Here is a 20,121-nt window from a genome sequence, read left to right on the forward strand (position 1 = left end):
AAGAGGAGAAAACGCACCAAAAGGTTGGCATATTTTTAATTTTCCAAATTTCCTGCGCATCTTTTCTGTTTTGAATGCAAATATCTCCGCCAAACCTGCGCATTGGCAGATATTTAGTTCCATTGGCAAATTTGATACTAATCATATTTGTGATCGATAGACGCTAGTTTGCTCCAAATCTGTGAGCATACGTTGGAAGCATACGCATTTGGAGCATACATACGTTTGGAATACCTCCATTGTAAGTGCTTTGACTTTTCAAAAAAGTCAAAATTATTTTTAACAGCACAACCATACCTCACACATTCCTTACTGCACGCATAAAAGTGTATGTACATACACCTTCATTATTATCAACAGCACACAAACTACACGAGTATTTAAATCCGTATTTTATTATTCAAATGCATGTGTGTAGCATACTCATGAGCAATGAGTTTGCTGGTATTGTATTATGAGTTATCATTGACTTCGTCTTGTTTAAAACTCCTTCGCCGTCATCGTGGTCGACTCTTCTTTCTTCTTTATCACTCGCCTCACAAGTGATTGACAATCAATTATTCTATTTTACTCGTGCTTGTGGTAGTTGATGTATGTACTTGCGCAACGACTGACGTCCAGTTTCCCAGAAATACATTCAGAATTCTGCTATTTCTTATGTACTTACGTAGATACACACTCTTAAGAATGGGGTTAAAATTATAACCAAATAGTAAATGTACATATGTAAGTCTACCGCAGTGCTTATAAATAAAGTTGTCACAGAGTGGTTATGAAGTTTCATCTACTTGGTATCAAATTGTAAAAAGAGCTAATATTTATGAAGGGCTGAGCTAAGTAATATGAATGATACATGTGGCGCCGTGTAACATGAGGCATATTCATAGATAGGTCACATGGGTCAAAGCTCTCTCAACATGGACCACACACTGTGTGCATGGCCCCTTATCAAGCGATACTTCTACACATGAAGGACCAATTCGTCCGTAGAATTTTGTAAATGGTTAATACAAATATCCAGATTTCTTTATCATGTCATTGTGCATATTTATTTAATGCGGATGCGTACCTATTAGGGCATCCAGAATCGGAAAATTTTGAAAACCGGTTTTCGATTTTGCCGATTTTGGAAAACTTTTGTAAAACCGGTTTTCGATTTTTCCGGTTTTTTAAATTTTCGCAAAACCGGTTATTTTCTCTCAATTTTTAGCGAAAATTAGTTATCGAGAATGTGCGAAAAATGTATTCGTGGAGAATTTCACCCAAAATCCTAAGTTAAGCATGATTTTGTATGAAACTATGTGACATTGTTGTTATACAAAATTAGATTACTGTACTCTTATTTTTGTTTGTATCGGAACAAAAAAAGTTGTTTATTTTTGGGGGCTTTTCTACTCTAGATATTATTATTAAATGACGATTTCCATCGGCTATCGCCGGTAAAAAAGGTCGTATTTTATTTTCTGCAGTTTTAGCTCAAAAACCTGCTCAGAGGGTCCGAACTATTCAATTTAGACAGTTTTTAAAATTTCCACGTCCTCCTGTGTGTAATGGTATGGGTGAAAGCACTACCTTTTTCGACAAAACTTGACAACTTTCTCCTTCGAATGTGACGCAACCAGTAGGCCCACAGCGGTCAAACTTCGCATGGACAATCCCCTGGGTAAGCTTTCGGGTCATCCTGAAGCGCTAGGCCCTACCCGTACTCCTTGACCTCAAAATGACATTAGCTCAAGTTACAAATTTGGTTCATCCATCACTATTTTTTAAATAGCTCGCATTTCAAGAATCCCCAATCGATTTTCTTCATATTTGGTAAAAAATGATTCGAATAATTTGTGCTATTATATTCGTTAAGAATTTTTAATTTTTCTCTAAGGTCAACACATTTTTTCAAAAGGTCAACAGGTCAAGTCTCACATAACCCCATAAGTGGGGTATCGTTGGACAGGTCTTGGCGGGAAGATTCAGAATATATATACTTTATGGGGTCTGGGACCACCCTCCAGTTTTCTAGAGACTGATATTTATTATTGAGCTTGGGTTTTCCGTGCATGCTGACGGTAACACAGGAGCAGGTTAAGAGCTAACATAGCGATAGATTGAGGAAAACTCGATATTGCTCATCGGTCTCTAAAAAACTAGAGGGTGGTCCCAGACCCCATAAGGTATATATATTCTGAATCCTCCCGCCAAGACCTGTCCAACGATACCCCACTTATGGGGTTATGTGAGACTTGACCTATTGACCTTTTGAAAAATTTGTTGACCTTAGAGAAAAATTAAAAATTCTTAACGAATGTAATAGTACAAATTATTCGAATCATTTTTTACCAAATATGAAGAAAATCGATTGGGGATTCTTGAAATGCGAGCTATTTAAAAAATAGTGATGGATGAACCAAATTTGTAACTTGACCTAATGTCATTTTGAGGTCAAGGAGTACGGGTAGGGCCTAGCGCTTCAGGATGACCCGAAAGCTTACCCAGGGGATTGTCCATGCGAAGTTTGACCGCTGTGGGCCTACTGGTTGCGTCACATTCGAAGGAGAAAGTTGTCAAGTTTTGTCGAAAAAGGTAGTGCTTTCACCCATACCATTACACACAGGAGGACGTGGAAATTTTAAAAACTGTCTAAATTGAATAGTTCGGACCCCCTGAGCAGGTTTTTGAGCTAAAACTGCAGAAAATAAAATACGACCTTTTTTACCGGCGATAGCTGATGGAAATCGTCAAATCCTCTAAGCATTTTCTCATATTTATTATCATGCCTAGGGTTCTACAATGTCCGTGTCAAGAAATAAATGTCGCGTCATGTCATATTTGTCATGTCGTGTCATATTTGTCATAAATGTCTGACATTGACACTATTGATAAATGTCTGACAAATATGACAAATATGACATTTATGACATGTCAGTTATGACATTTAGAACCTCCAGATTAAATTTAAACGATATGATTTCCGTAGATAATACAGCGCTAAGAATGATTCATACTTTCAATTATATTCCTATTCATGTTTTATTTTTTAACAAACATGGATATTTTTAACATATTCTAAAATGCATTTAGGTATCTAGTTCACTTTCCGAGTAAGGTTCGGCTATTTCCATGTCAGAATTGTCATCGGACTCGGAATCTGACGCCACATCTTCCTGCTGATGCGGCTCAATAACGAGACTTGTTACCGCTTTTTTCAGTTTTTTTGGGTACCGCTGCTGATTATTCCACTTGATTCTCATAATTTGTTCTACAGTTGTTGTCTAATAATCGGTTTCTATTTTTTGTGTGTACATTTCCTTGAATTGAGAAACTTCTTTCAGCTCCTGCACTGGGAATTGATAAAATCCTGACACCAACAGTAGCTAAGATACTCGCAGATTGGAATGATAATAAATTATCCCAATACAAATGAGGGACTCTGTGCAAAAGCATCGAATTTCCAAATATGCCTTCTTTCCTCCTATAACTGGATATTTGACGGCCGAGTTCTTCCTTGGCTTCTTCAGTTGGAATGACTCCAATATTTTTCGCATAATCTTCAAGTTCTGAAAGTGTCATCAACAGTTTTTCTTCGTCTTCGACAAATTTTTGACCTCTATACCTTGGATCCAAAAAGTTAGCTAAGTAGTGAATTTTCGTTAGTTTGTGGATATCAGTCCTGTTCTTAAATATTGTTTGACATTTTTTAATTTCAGAAATATTTGTGGCATTTTTTAGTATGTCAGAATTGTCCCCGTTTTGTTCAAAAATTCCCCGCAATTTTTCAAATTCTTCTACCACGTCCGACAACGTACACGAATTTCCTTCCGTAATTGCAATAACTGCAAAAATAGTTTACAAAATGAAGAAAGATTAAGAAAGAGCTTGGTTTTCAATAAAATATTTATGAAAACTACCATCACTAATTGCTCTAAAAAGTGGAGCCACGTGTTCGAGCTTAGTCCAAAAAGAGTCATCCTTTAAAGCCATTCGAGTGGAGGAAGTGAAGTCAATCTCATGAAGGATAGATAGTCTTTCTAGGACAGGTCTTGCTCTCAGTAATTTATGAAACATATCCCTGATTCCATACCATCTTGACTTCGAAGGAAGGGTTAGAGTGACACGAGATTTTGGCGTATTTCCTTTTACTCTTTCATCGTCAATCCATTTCTGATATTCATCATAATATCGAGCAAGTTTAAGTTTGGACTTCTTAATTTCTTTGACAACGTTGGTGGACTTTTTAAGGAAACGATTGATACTAGGAATTTTTGAAATATCTTCAGCTAGCAGATTTGGCATATGTGCACCGCAATTGATGGACAAAATAGTTTCCTCATTAGAAATTACGCGTCGTGCTCTCACAAAGTTGCTTCCTTGGTCAGTGACAATCGCGACAATTTTTCCTTGTCCATGAGTGGCCTGTACTTCTTCTATTACTCCTTTAATTACTGAAGCCAAATACTCTCCAGTCTCCCTATTGGCCCCTGGAATGTGTGCAAAATAAAATTATAGTCAAATACGTGCATATAAGGCGAATCGTACAATTTGTGGTATATTTTATAAACATGTGTAAGTACTCACCTGGTTCATAACTCTTGTAGAAAATACAAGATGAGGGATTTGCCAAAATTATGTTGATAACTGGAACTCCCCGACAATTTTTCCACCCGTCAATAATGATTGAAAGGTGCCGGTTATTAGAAATAGCATCGTTTACACAAGTAAGTGCGTCTTTATTCAGTGCGCTCAAAATTGATGTAGACGCCTGTTGCGGAGAAGGCATGACGAATCCTGAGCCCAGTTTTTGAAAAAAACTATTCAAAACTGGATCTTGTAGCCAGTTGAATGGGATGTTTCCATTTATCATGGCATTCACCCGGATTGTCTGCAGTTCTTTCATCTTAAGTTTCGAAATAGCGTTAATTGAAAGAAGCCTTGATTGCGAGAAGGACGAATGATGTCGTTTTGCCGTTGTAGTACTGGGAATTGTAGTCGAGAGCTCGTCAGCATTGACGCAGATTTCCTCGACCAACTCCAGCTCTTGATTCGAGTCATCCATTTTCTGCACTGCCAGCGTTACAGGTCTTAGACTAGTTTGTCGCAATTTCAAGTCCGTCAGATCTGCAACGTATTTCTGCCGAAATGCGGGTGGTGCACTTGAACAGGTGGACATATGTTCCTTGCACCTTGTGGCATGTTTTGTTATTGTTTTATGATTACAGTGTCGGCAAGTTGCCTTGTCACCTACAACCTTCCACTCCAGCCAAATTCGATCTGCCGTTTTCATGGCGCTTGAAATATATCTGAAACAAATAAAAAGGTTAAATAGATAATATTGCTTTGATGCCACAAACCGAATTTTCCATTTAAAGATTACGAAAATCTTTACGCGATTTAGTAAATCCTATTATATAATAGTAACTTACCAATTTATCTGTCCTTGTAATACATGAAGATCAATTATAACGGTGTACAATAATTAACAAGTTATTTCTTCATCATCGATCAAGTCAAGTTGAATCAAAGTTGAAATGTGCACAGATTGAATAAAGCGGGGAAGTTGAGTCAGTATTAAGAACTCGATGGCTCTGAAAATGTCCACTGACATGTCATAAATGTCATGACATTTATGACATTTATGAAATTTTCTGTATATGTCAATTTGTCATAAATGTCTGACATTGACACCATCGGTAAATGTCTGACATTTATGACATTTGACATTTAAGACGGACAAATATGACATGACAAATATGACATGTAGAACCCTAATCATGCCCCATCCGAAATTCATGCTCTCGTATTTTATACAGGGTGGTTAAAATGTCACGCCACAATGGAAAATTTTTCAATGGGAAAAGTCCCTAAATCTTCATTAGCTACAAGATTTTGGATTAAGATTTTTATAAATTATTATCAAAACTGATGACAAAATTCTTAAAATGTTGCATTTTAGAGGCAAAATTTTGGTAACTAATGGAAATTTGTGGATTTTTCCCATCGAAAAATTTTCCATTGTTGCGTGACATTTTAACCACCCTGTATTTAGTCACTCATAAATATTGTTTTGACCCAGAAATCGGCATGCATCTTTAACCAATAATGGCTGATATTTCACTCCTTATTTTAAGACATGCATGCGAGAGAACGTTGAGATTATGTGCTAATAACGCAAGCATTGCGTCAATGAGTGACTGAGTCATTTTACTTACACAACGTTTAATTCATTACGCATGTAGAGTTAAGCCTGGTGGATAACTAGATTCCATCTTATAATATAACATCCTATGTTTTTGCACAATCCACATTATTGCGCACACTCGATCTTTATTCAATTATGGAACTTTGACTCCACACGACTAAATTAAGTGAGATGATACAATGCTATTCTCATTGGACTATTGGTACCCATTTTTGTGCAATAATTGTGCAAAGACGACCCACCTAAAAGTATGGACGATAATGATAATGTAGAATTAGTTGCCTTTTAATTAATCCACTATTAATTATTACGACAACCACTTTTAGTTTAGCAAGCGTGAATTGTCCAGGATTTTAGTTGAGTATGAAGATGTGAACTATTTCTCTTATTCAATAAATCACTCAATTCTGCATTGAGGGGAATGTGAGACGACTTATTCGGGTTATTTGTATAAAATCCTAACTGTATGTATCAGTGCATCAAATTCGTGTGTTAACAATATCCCAATTTTATTCGGTCCAAAGTTACATTCATTATGCAGAAGGCAAAGCTGGGTAAGAATTCTTAGAAATGTTTTCAAACTAAGGGGCCGTACACAAAGGTTGTGATCGATTTTTGCGGAATTTGGACCCCTGCCCCCTACCGTGCACGACCCATTTCATACTATACATGCGAATAGGATGGGATGCCTTAGCCCCGCTGGAAACGATCACATCCTTTCTGCACAGTCCCTGAAGCTATGCACCAAAATAGAGACAAAACAAACTTGGTAATTAAACATTCTTATCTCGTGAGTTCATCACATGGAGTATGTACATGTTAGCCGAATGAGCCGAATTATTATATTATTTGCTTATTTTTATTTTGGCGTTTACATTATTCAATTTCGTATCATTTTTATGTGGCTTTTATGTGATTTTTGTGTGGATTCTTATATATGTGTGCATCCCCAGTGTTAGGAATGCTATAAAAACTCTTATTTATATCTAATTTCCTCATATTTATTGCCTTTTTCTATCATGCATGCTCTCGTATTTCACATTTCCAAATTCATGTTCAGCAGTGGAAATTGCCTACTTCCACGAGAGGACAATTGTTGAGTAAAAAAATTGGAAATGTTTTCAAGCTGACGGACCGTACACAAAGCTTTCGAGGAATTTTGACCCCTACCCCACACGGTGTGTACATATATATAGATGCCCCATTATATCTATCTATATAATTAACATGGAAGGATGCATTGGCCCTTAACCCTACTCGACACGATCTCATCCTTTGTGCACAGTCCCTAAAACTGGGCACCCGAAAAGAGACAAACTAGTAATTAAACAATCTTATCTTGTAACCGTCCAGACCATTTAATGGCAGCGCAATCTCAACCTTACTCAATACCAAATTTTTATTATCAAAGTTTTTAACAAATGCAGGACTGTAAGTACTTGAGTAAAGTGTGCAGAGTTAATCTTAAATATTAAGTAAATATCGGTAGAACAAGCAACCACGTCAATCCTGCCACGTAGACATATGTATCAAATCCCTTCCGTGTTTAAAATTTAGCTATCTAACAAAGTCAAAACCAAGCTAAAAATTCTCATTTGGTTCTGTCCAAACCTTGCTCGAGTTACGGCATCAACTCCTTCGGAATATTCACCTCAAACTTTTAGGAAATTCAAGCAGAAATCGTTTTTTCGACGCAAAAAATCTACCAAAATGTCCCAAGCTCAATTATTATCCGTCCCCCATCCCCCCGTGGAGGAGGTCAAGACGGCTGCAGGGGGAAAATCACGATTTATTTTTTCAATCAAAAATTGTAACATTTCCAAAACATGATTAAAAGTGTATGGTTAAAAATTTTCTTAAAATCCTTAAAAGTTCTTGAAATATTTAATCAAATCGCCAAAATATGTATGTACATAGGAGATTTTTTAAATTGTTTTAAATTGCGTCACATTTAATTTATTTAACTGTAAAAAATGGGAAAAACTTTTACATTTCAAATTGACAAATTAGCAACATTTCCACATGCTCTGGTGTCACGATGATCTAAATTATTTATGTATTTTTGAATTTCTAAGGTTCTTGTAAAATAAATATTTATATATATATATTTTTACGCACATACATATATATTTTTGGAAAAATCGCCGAAATAGTTCTAAAACATATTTATATTTGTCTAAAAATCCACATTTTTGGTCAAATTGCCGAAAATATATTTAAATATATTAAAACCTTGAAATATGTAAAATATTTGAGAACACTTTTTTGACCGTGTGACGCACGCATTAAAAAGAACCAAAATTTTCAATTGAGTCGGTTGTTCCTGAAAAACTTTAAACTACACACATTTCCGGAGTCTGAAAATAAAACTTAGATACTTTCTAAATACGCAACTCGTTAAATCTTTTTCAGATTTTCTTCTCCTGTATTATGCTGGCGACGTCGTACTACTATCTTTTTGGCGAACGTCACCCACATCTCAATTCGATCGTTATTGCGAAGGAGAAAAACACTGGTTGGCATTTATGTAAATATGCAAAATTCTTACTCAAAGTAAATATTCCTCCACCAACGTTCTGTTTTTTTTAGTCTCGACCATCTCAGAGGGTCTCGTCATCTTTGGATTTGTCGTCGCTGCGATCCTGGCCTTAATCCATCTCAGGCTTTTGGCTGGAATACACCAGGTGAAATTGTAAATATTTGATTTCGTGTCAGAATGATAATTTCTCCAAGTCTCCACTTACATACTCTAAAGCCATGCAGGATTGAACTTTTTGCAGAAACTAAGAATTCTGAGAAACCACACCACTGCCAATCTCAAATTGAGAATTTACCATTTTGAGACGAAATAGGTAATCCCTTACATATCTTACTGACAATGGAGGTCTCCCAACGTATGCTAACAGATTTGGACGAAACTAGTGTCAATCGATCACAAATATAATTAGTATGAAATTTGCAAATGGAACTATCTGCCAATGCGCAGGTTTAGCGGAGATATTTGCATAAAAAGAGGAGAAAACGTACAAAAAAGGCTGGCATATTTTTCCCTTTCCAAATTTCCTGCGCATTTTTTCTGCTTTGGATGCAAATATCTCCGCCAAACCTGCGCATTGGCAGATAGTTCCATTTGCAAATTTCATACTAATTATATTTGTGATCGATTGACACTAGTTTCGTCCAAATCTGTGAGCATACGTTGGGAGACCTCCATTGTTAGATGTGATAGATAGAAATTTATTGGTTTGAGGGTCGACTGTATTTTGAGTTAAAAATAAAATAGAAACATTTTCATGAGACTCGGAAAAATCGATTTTAAACTTTAATTTCAGGCCAACTTCGAGATCGTCACAGCCTGTTGGATAGCTATGGTAGCCTTCTTCGCTGCCTATTTTGGATTCATGATTTTCGTACATATTAACGAAGGTAAAAATCTCTGCATTCCTGAAGAAGAAGTCGTCATAACTTTGTCCAGTTTCTACGCAATTTGGCTCGTGGGTTGCTTCCGAGTTGAAATGAAGGTGAAGATGGAAGCTAAGAAATCCAACAAAACTGACAACCTTGATACAGTTATGATAATTGCAAATTGAATTTCCTATATTTATTGAATTTAAATATATAAAATCAAATAATTTATGTACACGCTAAAAATATATTATTAGAAACCAGCGTATAAGCCCGTTTCCCACCGGGCGACCGGCTTATTTGATTTTGATGAAGGGAATGTTCATAATTCCACCGATTTTTTTATTGTGTCCATATTATCAATTAAAAAATCTGTTGGCAAGGGAAGTGAAACTCTTTCCACTTCCGCTTCCGTCACGGAAAATTACTTTCACTTCCGTTACAGACAAAGATTTCCAGCTTATAATATAGATACGTAACTTATATAAATTTCATACATAATGAACTTCAATTCGTGCCCATTAGCTTGTTTTTATTCCACTTTTCTTCTTTCTGAGGTCACCCGTCATGAAAATTTTAACGTCTGTGTGAAATACTACATAGTTGTAAAAATATCCTTCCGTCTTTAAGTCAAAGTTGTACACGTTTTTCAATAATACTTAAAACTTAACTTTGGCATATTTTATTTTTAAGTTAATTTAGCTCTAGCGATTTTTTTGTATTGCATTTTTAATCCACCATCATACAATTGTACGGTTTATATATCCTAAAATTTATAAGGTTGTGCTCTCTAACTTCAGAATTTTTACGATCAGTAAACAATTATTTAATTATTCATTGAGTACGAAAATCAATTCTTCCCACATTTCAAAACAGCCTTGTCCGGTATCCCTGCAAGTTTATGTATTACGTAATTATTGCTTGCTAATTAAGTATGTACATGCATTTACTTACATACACACGAATAGATACATACATAATTTATTAATTTATTTGATGCATTTTATTTTATATATTTCCCAACAAAATGTAAATAGGTGTATAGGTTAAAAATGTAGCATCTTACTTACATATGCACCAAACAAGGAAATAAAACCTTTCCATAATTTAACTTTTAGTGTGTAGTTTTTTTTGCAAAAAAAATGGAAAATGCAACTTGTAACTTAAAAATATTTCCAACTATGCATTACTGAACTGATTTTATTCTAACCGTAAACTCCTATTTATATTCACTTTGCCTCCAGTTTGGTTGGGTAAGTTTTCCTTACCTTCATAAATCCAGCTTATCCATCATGTCCAATTTATTTGCCGACAACTTTACGGTGTTTTGTGTCGGGTAACCTTCTTTTGGACGCACTAAATTACTTCATAGTATCACGTGCCGGATTATTTTGTTTTTATATCGTACTAGCCTATAAGCCCGTCCTAAAGACGGGCCGCATTAAATTTTTGAACGTTGCTAAGGATTTTTTTTATTCTGCCACGGATTTTTTCTTACGTTGCTAAGGAAACTTTTTTACGTTGCTAAGCAATTTTTTTTATGCTGCTAAGCAATTTTTTTAACGTTGCTAAGGAAATTTTTTTATGTTGGTGAGCAATTTTTTTATGCTGCTAAGCAATTTTTTTGACGTTGCTAAGGAAATTTTTTTATGTTGGTGAGCAATTTTTTTGACGTTGCTAAGGAAATTTTTTTATGTTGCTAAGGAAATTTTTTTATGCTGCTAAGCAATTTTTTTGACGTTGCTAAGGAAATTTTTTTATGTTGCTAAGCAATTTTTTTGACGTTGCTAAGGCAATTTTTTTATGTTGCTAAGCAATTTTTTTGACCTTGCTAAGGAAATTTGTTTATGTTGCTAAGCAATTTTTTTGACCTTGCTAAGGAAAATTTTTTATGTTGCTACGCAATTTTTTTGACGTTGCTAATGATTTTTTTTCGTATTGCTAAGCAATTTCTTTTGGCGTTGCTAAGGAAATTGTTTTTTCGTTGCTAAGCAATTTTTTTTGGCGTTGCTAAGGAAATTGTTTTTTCATTGCTAAGCAATTTTTTTGGCGTTGCTAAGGAAATTGTTTTTTCGTTGCTAAGCATTTTTTTGGACGTTTCTAAGCAATTTTTTTGACGCTGCTAGGAAAATTTTTTGACGTTGCTAAGGAAACTTTTTTATGTTGCTAATTATGTTGCTAACGAGGGAACCTTTTATAGTGCCCGGAGCTCCCACCATATCCACTATATACATTGGACGCAGTTTTTAATACTAGTCCTATGATGTGACAAAATTTCCGTGTCAAAATGACATTTGGTCAAACGGTGACGATTTTAGTGACGCGCCGAGCGGTCATTTCGCCATGCTTTTAGAAGCGCAGGTACCGTTTCACTACCCGCTTCTCATTCATCTCACTGCAATCTCAAACCACTTACTCACCGATGAGACTGGCATCTAATTTAACCATGTATATTTACAATATCATAATTTATTTACTATTTACAACTTTTCAATATTGGAGCTTAAAAACTATGCGGAAAAAATACAGCAACTCTTTAATTTAAACAAATAAGAGGGGTTTTTTCTTCAAAAAAGGGGGGTAAACATTTTGTAACTTTTAAATTCGAACGGAAATTTAGTATTGATAAGCTATAAATAGTAAATTGTAATGATATTGTAAATATAGTTAAATTAAGTACCAGTGTACATGTATATTCTATGTATGCATGTACATAGAATAGAATACATTTCACACCCATCCCAGTCCTGTATCCATTTCTTGCTGAATTATTTATGGAAATATGCATATGGTTATGCTTATGGTTAATAAGGTTCCGTGCGACAGGCGACAGGGGAAGACAAAATCAGAAATATTACCTTTTTATGTTTGTAGAAAGGGTCATATCCCCTGCTGAGTTACCAGTCCAGTTTTGGAAAAGGTATCACGATTCATAGAAGTACCCTTTTCGAGGTAGAAGAAGTAATCAGGTGACGTTTTTTCAGTCTTATTTTCTACCCCGAGCTGAAAAGCATAAGAAAGCACCGTCTTCCCAGCCAATTGAACCACTTATTTTAAGAAGAATTTAGAAGTAAAAAATGTTCTTGAATATTTAATATTGATTTGTGCAAAAATATCTACCTATTTATGAATGTATAAAAAATCTGCAATTAAGTAATTCGAGATTATTTAATTTTTCCTCGCTACTTAACAAAGGTCATAAAATAATATAATGGCATCCAGGCCAAATAAAGATAAAGAATGCCCCCAGTGTTTCAAGACTTTCAACCGTCAGCGCGCTTTGGACGAGCATATCGTCACACAAATGGTCACGTAAAGTGTGAGGTAGGTGATGTGCATAAATATTCCAGCAAATCAAGAATCTACATTATAAGCTAAAAATGTTTGTCGTCAGCGGAAGTGAAAGAAAATGAAAGTAAAAATAAAGAAAGTCAAGGTTCACATGGCGCCTAAAGCCAAAATGCGGTAAATTAAAGGTATTAAATACCCGACTGGAATTGTCTTGCAGGGTTACCTTGCAGTAGAAAATTTGCTTTCATTTCCTTTGTTGCACTCTTAGAAATTGGGTTACGATTATAACCAAAAAGTAAACTTATGTGACTCAACCGCCGTGGTTATAAATTTGTCATTGAGGGTTACAATTGTCACCGAGTTGAAGTTTCACCAACTTGGTATTAAATTGTCAATAGAGTTAATAAATGTATAACCAGTTAGTGACAAATTCATAACCACGGAGGTAGAGTCATAAATACACGTTCACTTCTTGGTTATAATCGTAACCCCATTTCTAAGTGTGTGACAAACACATTACACTTCCAAGTTATAATCCCCCCACGCCCGGCGGGACATGGGCTTATCCGCTAGTTAATTAAAATTCCCCAACATTTTCCACAGATTTGCTTTGTAACTTTAAAACATCACGTCGCCCTGGCTGAACACCTCCGCCGTATTCACAGCGACAAACCGACACAAATTTGTACAATTTGCACTCGCGAATTTCGCAGCAAACAATATCTCCGCCTACATATGAACAGGATTCACACCACGCAAAGAGAAAGACCCCGACATCCCTGCTCAGTTGTCGGGTGTGGGAAAACATTTCTGGGAAAATCTAACCTTTCCGCACATTTTAAAGCGGAACATTCCCAGGACCAGGTTCGATTCACGTGCACACTTTGCCACAAGCAGCTCAAAACTCAACAAAGCCTTCAGTTCCACATTGCTACGCATACGAAGGAAAGAAGTTACAAGTGTGAAACATCTGGGAGGAGTTTCACACAGGAAGGTGGACTCAACCATCATCAGGTAAAGGCAGCAAACCGGCGCATCTTGGGCTGCATGTTGATTCTACTATAAGCCATTTAGGGCTGACAAATCCAGATACTCCGAATTCGAAAAATCCCGATTTTTCGGATTTCGAATACTTCGAAACCCGGATTTCATTTAGAGACGAATCCGGATTTCTCGGACTTAAAGATTCGTATTTATTTACCATGAAAAGATATACATCTTTGCGAAAAGTTTGGATTTCAATCAAATTTAGTATGATGAAGAAAGTTTCACTTCCCTCGCCAACAGGCATTTCTAGCTAATTATATAGTAAAAAATTATGGCATGCAATTAACGCGTCTCATAAATATCGATGAAACGTCTCATAAAAACTATTTGAAATGTCTACATGAAAAGGTCTCCTAATATTATTTTACTGGTCTCATATAAATTTATAACTAACTCTAAAAAAGTTTGATAAAAAACCCTATGAGTTGTCAGCTTTTGAACCCTATGAGTTCAAACCGAAGTACTTGGGACGTCATTTTAATTAAATTCAATTATTTTATTATTAAGTTTATTATTAAATTAAATTAAATTTCATTAAAACATAAAAATAAGAGGAAAACCAGTAATACCACAGAACAAACCGTGAGTATTTTGTGTGTACCGTGTGATTGGCTTGCAATCAGGCATGGTATATGGCACTTCAAGAGAAGGAAAAAGATAAATCGTTTAGAAAAAATTATCCAATTATGAGACAAATGTAAATACTAATGAGACATTTTTTTTGTATTAAGAGACGTTTTCCATGTAGGCAACTCGAATATTATTTATGAGACAGTTTACCTATATTTAAGAGTCGCTAAAATTTAATTCCAAAAATTATTCGCTGGAATTATGAACAATCCAACTTAATTTCCACGAAAATCAAATAAGCTTTCGCTCGGCGGGAGACGGGCTTATGCACTAGTACTATACAGCTACACATGGATTGTGTAGCTACTTACACGTCAAAAAGCAAGCTAAAACATATACAAGTTATGCCCCTTCGTGCCACTTATGTATCTTCCGGTTGAATGTCCTATTTCACGAAAAAAGTAATTATTGGGGGAAAGTTTCAATTTTTAGGAAGTTTTCCTTCACTTTTTCCTCCTTTTTTGGACACCAATATTTTTCTTAAAATAGGCCATTCAATGAAAACATTAGTGCCACGTGATTTCTAACTTTTGGCTCGATTTTTTTACATCAAACTCTATAAAATCTCGGTACATTAATTTAGCTTGATAGAAGATTGCATCATTGTAAACTTGTTGGCTTGCTAAATAACTTTAATCTCGGGCAGACAACACATGTGGAGAAATCGGCCCGACAAGTATTCCAGTGTCACTTATGCCCTTCGTCATTCACCTTCCGTGCCAACTTATCGACTCATATGAAAAACTACCACGAAAATCGGAAGACCCAAAATCAGTGCCACATTTGCGACAAGAGACTCACGACCCGTCGCCAATTGAAGACCCACCTGGATCTGCAGCACTCCACGATGCAGAGGCCAAGTTACTCCTGCGATATCTGCGGGTTCGAAACGAAATACAGGAATAACTTCAATTCCCACGTGAAACGGGTGCACGAAGGGGTCAAAAAATTCCAGTGCTATTTTTGTGCCAAGAAATTCTTCGATTTTAAAGATATGAACAGCCACATTTGTAGATTGCATACGAATGAAAAATAGCAGGAAATTCAATTTGATCGTGCATATGTACACTCTTAGAAATGGGGTTACAGTTATAACCAAAAAGTAGACATATGTAACTCCACCGCTGAGGTTATAAATTTGCCATCGAGTGGTTACAATTGTCACCGACTAATTATGAAATTTCACCGACTTGGTGTTCAATAGTAGCCAGAGCTAATAAATTTATTACCAGTTGGTGAAAAATTCATAGCCAAGGCGGTAGAGTCATATTTAGTTTTTGGTTATAATCGTAACCCCATTTCTAAGAGTTTACTCACAACAACGTCTTATTCCGCGTAGCAACTAATTAGCTAAATTTAGCAAAAAGATAAAAAATGGGTGGTGACGGGATTAGCAAAATATGACTAGTAAAACATTTGTTTTGGCAAGGTTTCCATGGATCCCTATTCTACTTATAATATCTTATGCTCGATGTGCTGAAAACCAGTTTGCCAAATAATCTCGCGAAATAAGAACGTGCCAAATTCGAAATTCGTTGCGAAAAAATAGACTAGTTTTTCAGCAAAAGTTTTTGTGAAATTAAGAAAATTCCACAAAACTTGGCAAGTTATGTTGCTGTGCTCAAATTGCAAGATGTGCTAAGATTGACGTGAGTACGCACAAAATGAATGAACTTGCTACTTTGTTAACGTCAAGTTTGCATAAATTTAATTTGATTGTCGTACCTTTGTTTCTTTGGTCGAATGTAAATAAATGCATACCGTAAATACTCTATTTATAGCCGGGTCTTGAGCCCAAGTTTGAAAAATTTAATAAGCTTGTCTTTAATTATGGCATTCGTTTAATGTCTGTTATTAGATGCTTCAAGTTATGCATAACCGAAAAATAATTTACCCGGAACTCTAATTATACCCGGTTTGAAATTGTAGTCGGATATGTCCCGTCTTTAGACCCGGCTATAAATAGAGTATTTACGGTACCTACATTTTTACAATTATGTATATGTATGTATGAATGTATGTATATATTTTGAACAATTTGCATCCCATATAAAATTGTGAGCAATCCTTTATGATCTTCCACTAAAAGGGAGAGAATAAAAATCAATACATATTTGTATAAAATGTGGGAATCTTCTCGCTAAAAAATTCACCTTGTGAAAAACTGAACCATTGCTAGGGAAAGGCTGATATCACAGCCCAGCTTGTACTCAGTGTGAAAAGTTCCTCCCCAGATAACTACAGACAGGCAGAGATCGCTATGAATTCGTTTAGAGAATTCCCAGTGAAAGTCGCGTAAAAACAGAGAACGCGAATTCTCTCAGATTTCTTTACTATTCTCATATCGAATTCGGTAAATATTTTAATTTATGTAAATTCAATATTAAGCTAATCTCAGGATGGACTAGATTCAAATTCTTAAATTCTTTTATCAAATTCGGAACGACTTCAGTGTAAATTCTTATATGAATTCCTGTTATTAAATATAGTGAGGAATTCTTCCCGATTTCGATAGGAAGGACTACTCGCAATTGGAGTGGATATTCGGCTAAGACTAATTTGTTTTAGTCGTTTAATTTTAAAGATCATGATAATATAGTACAAGAATATTTCATTACGGACGGGCTGAACAAAAATGCTTGCAAAAAGTGTTATAGCCTAAAACTGAAAATTCCGCTACACCGATTTCTGGCGCCTTCAAGAGGTCATATATCCAGAACGGCTGCAAATTTCTGAAGACAACCAATTTGAAAAATGATAGTATATACATTAGGTTATCAAGAAAGCGCATAGAAATTTTTTTAATCTCAAGATTACCCCTGCAATACTGAAAACGCAAAAACTCAAATACTTAAGAGATTTAAGCCGGAGCCGGGCAAGACACATCTAACAAATGTAGGTTTCAACAGAAAGGATCCGAATAGCACTCAGAATGACCCCACGCTTGTAGGTTTTGAATTGTGGTACCGGAAATAAGGTGAGGATTATTCAGAAAAAGTAGAGTCAAAAACTGCAAAGTTATTCGCGGTACGCGAAAAAAGTTGAACTTATCTTATGTTTACAGATAAGTCTATCTTCGCTACGGAGGAGGATTTTAATACACAAAAGGACCTTGCTTATGCCAAATCTATAAAAGAAATTCCTCAATGTCGAAATAATGTGAAAAGAAACTATCATCAGGTTTTATGATGGTAGGTATTCGAAGACCCACCCCTCGCATATAACTCCTCTGGTATATGGGTAAGCATAAACTCTGTATTGTTTTATTTTCCAAACGTTGGAACAAGTTTGAAAATTTAGTTCACTTAATTAAATTGGTTTCGTTGTAGCAAGCTTCGTCAGTGATAAATCGAAACATTTCCTTGCGTGATTTTTGGATCGAGGCATCTTAACAAATGCCTTGAAATATTCACCACGCATACATACATATGTATATAAATATTTCTTATTAAACAAACTCACCTGGTTGAATTATTTAGTTGTGTTGTCAAAATCGATAATGTTTGAATAATTTGACGAGCTCGACAAGTCAAGTAATGTAATCTTTTCATTAACTCAACTCGAAAATAAACTTGATTCCAACAAAGGTCATCTTCACTCCAAAGACAAATTTAGTCAGACAGTAATTGATGCACAAACTAGTCCAAACATTTATGTAAATATAACACGGTCCCTTTTTGTAACCCAGTCCCATATCACAAAACATAGCGCGTTATACATTACGACAAGAAGATGTATGGAATAGGAAATTTACTGACTGATTTTGTGCAACTAGAAAAGGAAAGCTCAAGTCATACTCAATACTCAATACAGAAATATCATAATAAGATATTTCTGTATTGAGTATGACTTGATATTAGATATTATCTAATATACATTTCGTTATTTTTTCCAAAAGAAAAATTGTCTACCAAAATACTGTAAATAATTGACAAACAAACTGTCAGCTGTATTGTGAAAGACAAGTAGAAAACATATAATCGATTAACAAAAAAATCACAAAATTTCCCAAAGACCAATGCGGTAATATTTTATTCTCAATTGCAAATTGCTTTTAATTCAAATTGCAATTTAGTTATAATTATTCAATTACTGTAATTCTTTACGCATTTTAGCCTGCTGAACTCTAAACTCTACTGCTAAAATAATAGCGAAACCGGTCGCGCATAATTGGTTAATGAAGCAATTCAAAATCTGATCAGTTGGATAGGTTCTTCTTTCGTTAGCAAATCTAACATTCATATTCTGAGTTCTGTGGACGTCTATAGAAGTTTATCCAAATGGGGTTTGGGAAAAATTGTTGGGGAAGTGCCCAGAAATGCTACCATCAAGACGAGCATTTCCTATTTTCGTTTCCTATTTCTGCTTGATGAAATAAAAAAATCTAACCGGGACTGAATTAGAGTATTACTTTTGTAAAGATGCATTAATATTTAATTTAGGACAGAACACTTTGATAAATTATCCCAATGTAAGTTCCATAAACACGTTGAATATCAATTATTTCAACACGCGATATTTTGTTCATTAATTTAATGCATGCACACTGTGCTTCAAAAGTTTCTCACTCGTCTACCGTCTAGTTGTCATGGAGGTATAGAAATATGAAGATTTAATTTGAACGGTTGAACTATTCTGCATAAGTACTTATTTGAAGTTCCATAATATGAATTGAAAGAACAGGCCACTTTAACCATTTGTCAGGTTAGAGAATAGGTTACTCATTTAGTGTAATTATTTCGTAAAAATTAACTTTGGTGTCTAACAATTTCTGAAAACTTGTGAGCCATAATCCATCCTAAGTGACCTCGCTCGGGCTCAGGTGACCGTAAAATTACGATCCATTTCTCACCTTCTAGGTGAGGCTCGATTATTCGTGAATTTTACGTCACTTCATCGCCCTCCGAGGTGAATATAATGGTGAAGGGATAAAGCGATTAACTAGCGCAGTTTGACCCTCGAATTAACTGTGTCGAAACTTAGTTCAGTAGATTCATTTTTTTATTCCATATCATATCCAATTTAGCCAATTTCAATTATACACAGCTTAAAAAAGTGGCGTTCCTTCATATTATATTTAAGGACCATAGCGAAATCAATCTCACGAGTGGAATAAAATGTGGGGTAGGAAATTTGAACTTTACGTTTTATTTTTGCGCTTTATTTTGGCCCGGTTCAGCAACTTTGTTAAACCAATCTCCGTGTTTAGCTTAACCGATTTGCTCATGAATATTAGTGATTGTGACTTACAAATGATTCATTCAGGAGATTACCACAGTCAACTTTCTTTCAACAATGTAAACCTTGTAACCACCACAATCTTCACACCTGACTTTGACTATCCTACGAACCCACCCTCTTTAGATACTCTAAATTCCAGAGTATCTCAATGTCGGCTGAGCTTCATCTTATTTGTTTCTCAAAAGGGTCAAGACATCTATTATCCTATTATGACTTGGATGAATATTGCCTCGAACCATTATGCTCTTTTCAGGGATTTCACGAAACCTTACCCGAATCCAAGGAGATTAATGTCAAATATAAACGTAATTATTATT

At 35.4% G+C, this 20,121-nt stretch overlaps 1 protein-coding gene and 1 long non-coding RNA gene across 5 annotated transcripts; both read left to right on the plus strand.

Annotated features, from left to right (window-relative positions):
- The first annotated feature begins 7,753 nt into the window (after positions 1-7,753).
- Positions 7,754-10,667, plus strand: LOC118437765. Of its 4 annotated transcripts, none has more exons than XR_004836322.1 (5): positions 7,754-8,028; positions 8,603-8,717; positions 8,780-8,874; positions 8,954-9,042; positions 9,523-10,667. It is a non-coding gene; the product is annotated as an uncharacterized LOC118437765 (long non-coding RNA). The 4 variants fall into 4 exon arrangements; XR_004836323.1 differs by having other exon boundaries at positions 8,603-8,705; XR_004836320.1 differs by having other exon boundaries at positions 8,780-9,042.
- Positions 10,668-12,600: 1,933 nt separating this feature from the next.
- LOC118437795 (gastrula zinc finger protein XlCGF7.1-like) lies at positions 12,601-15,605 on the plus strand. The gene is made up of 3 exons (XM_035857169.1): positions 12,601-12,919; positions 13,490-13,900; positions 15,210-15,605. Exons 1-3 carry the CDS (start codon positions 12,836-12,838, stop codon positions 15,597-15,599), a joined length of 885 nt encoding a protein of 294 aa, XP_035713062.1. The 5' UTR covers positions 12,601-12,835; the 3' UTR covers positions 15,600-15,605.
- Positions 15,606-20,121: the final 4,516 nt, after the last annotated feature.

The sequence above is a fragment of the Folsomia candida genome, unplaced genomic scaffold (assembly GCF_002217175.1).
Source record: "Folsomia candida strain VU population unplaced genomic scaffold, ASM221717v1 Fcan01_Sc016, whole genome shotgun sequence".
NCBI classification, from domain to species: Eukaryota; Metazoa; Arthropoda; class Collembola; order Entomobryomorpha; family Isotomidae; genus Folsomia; species Folsomia candida.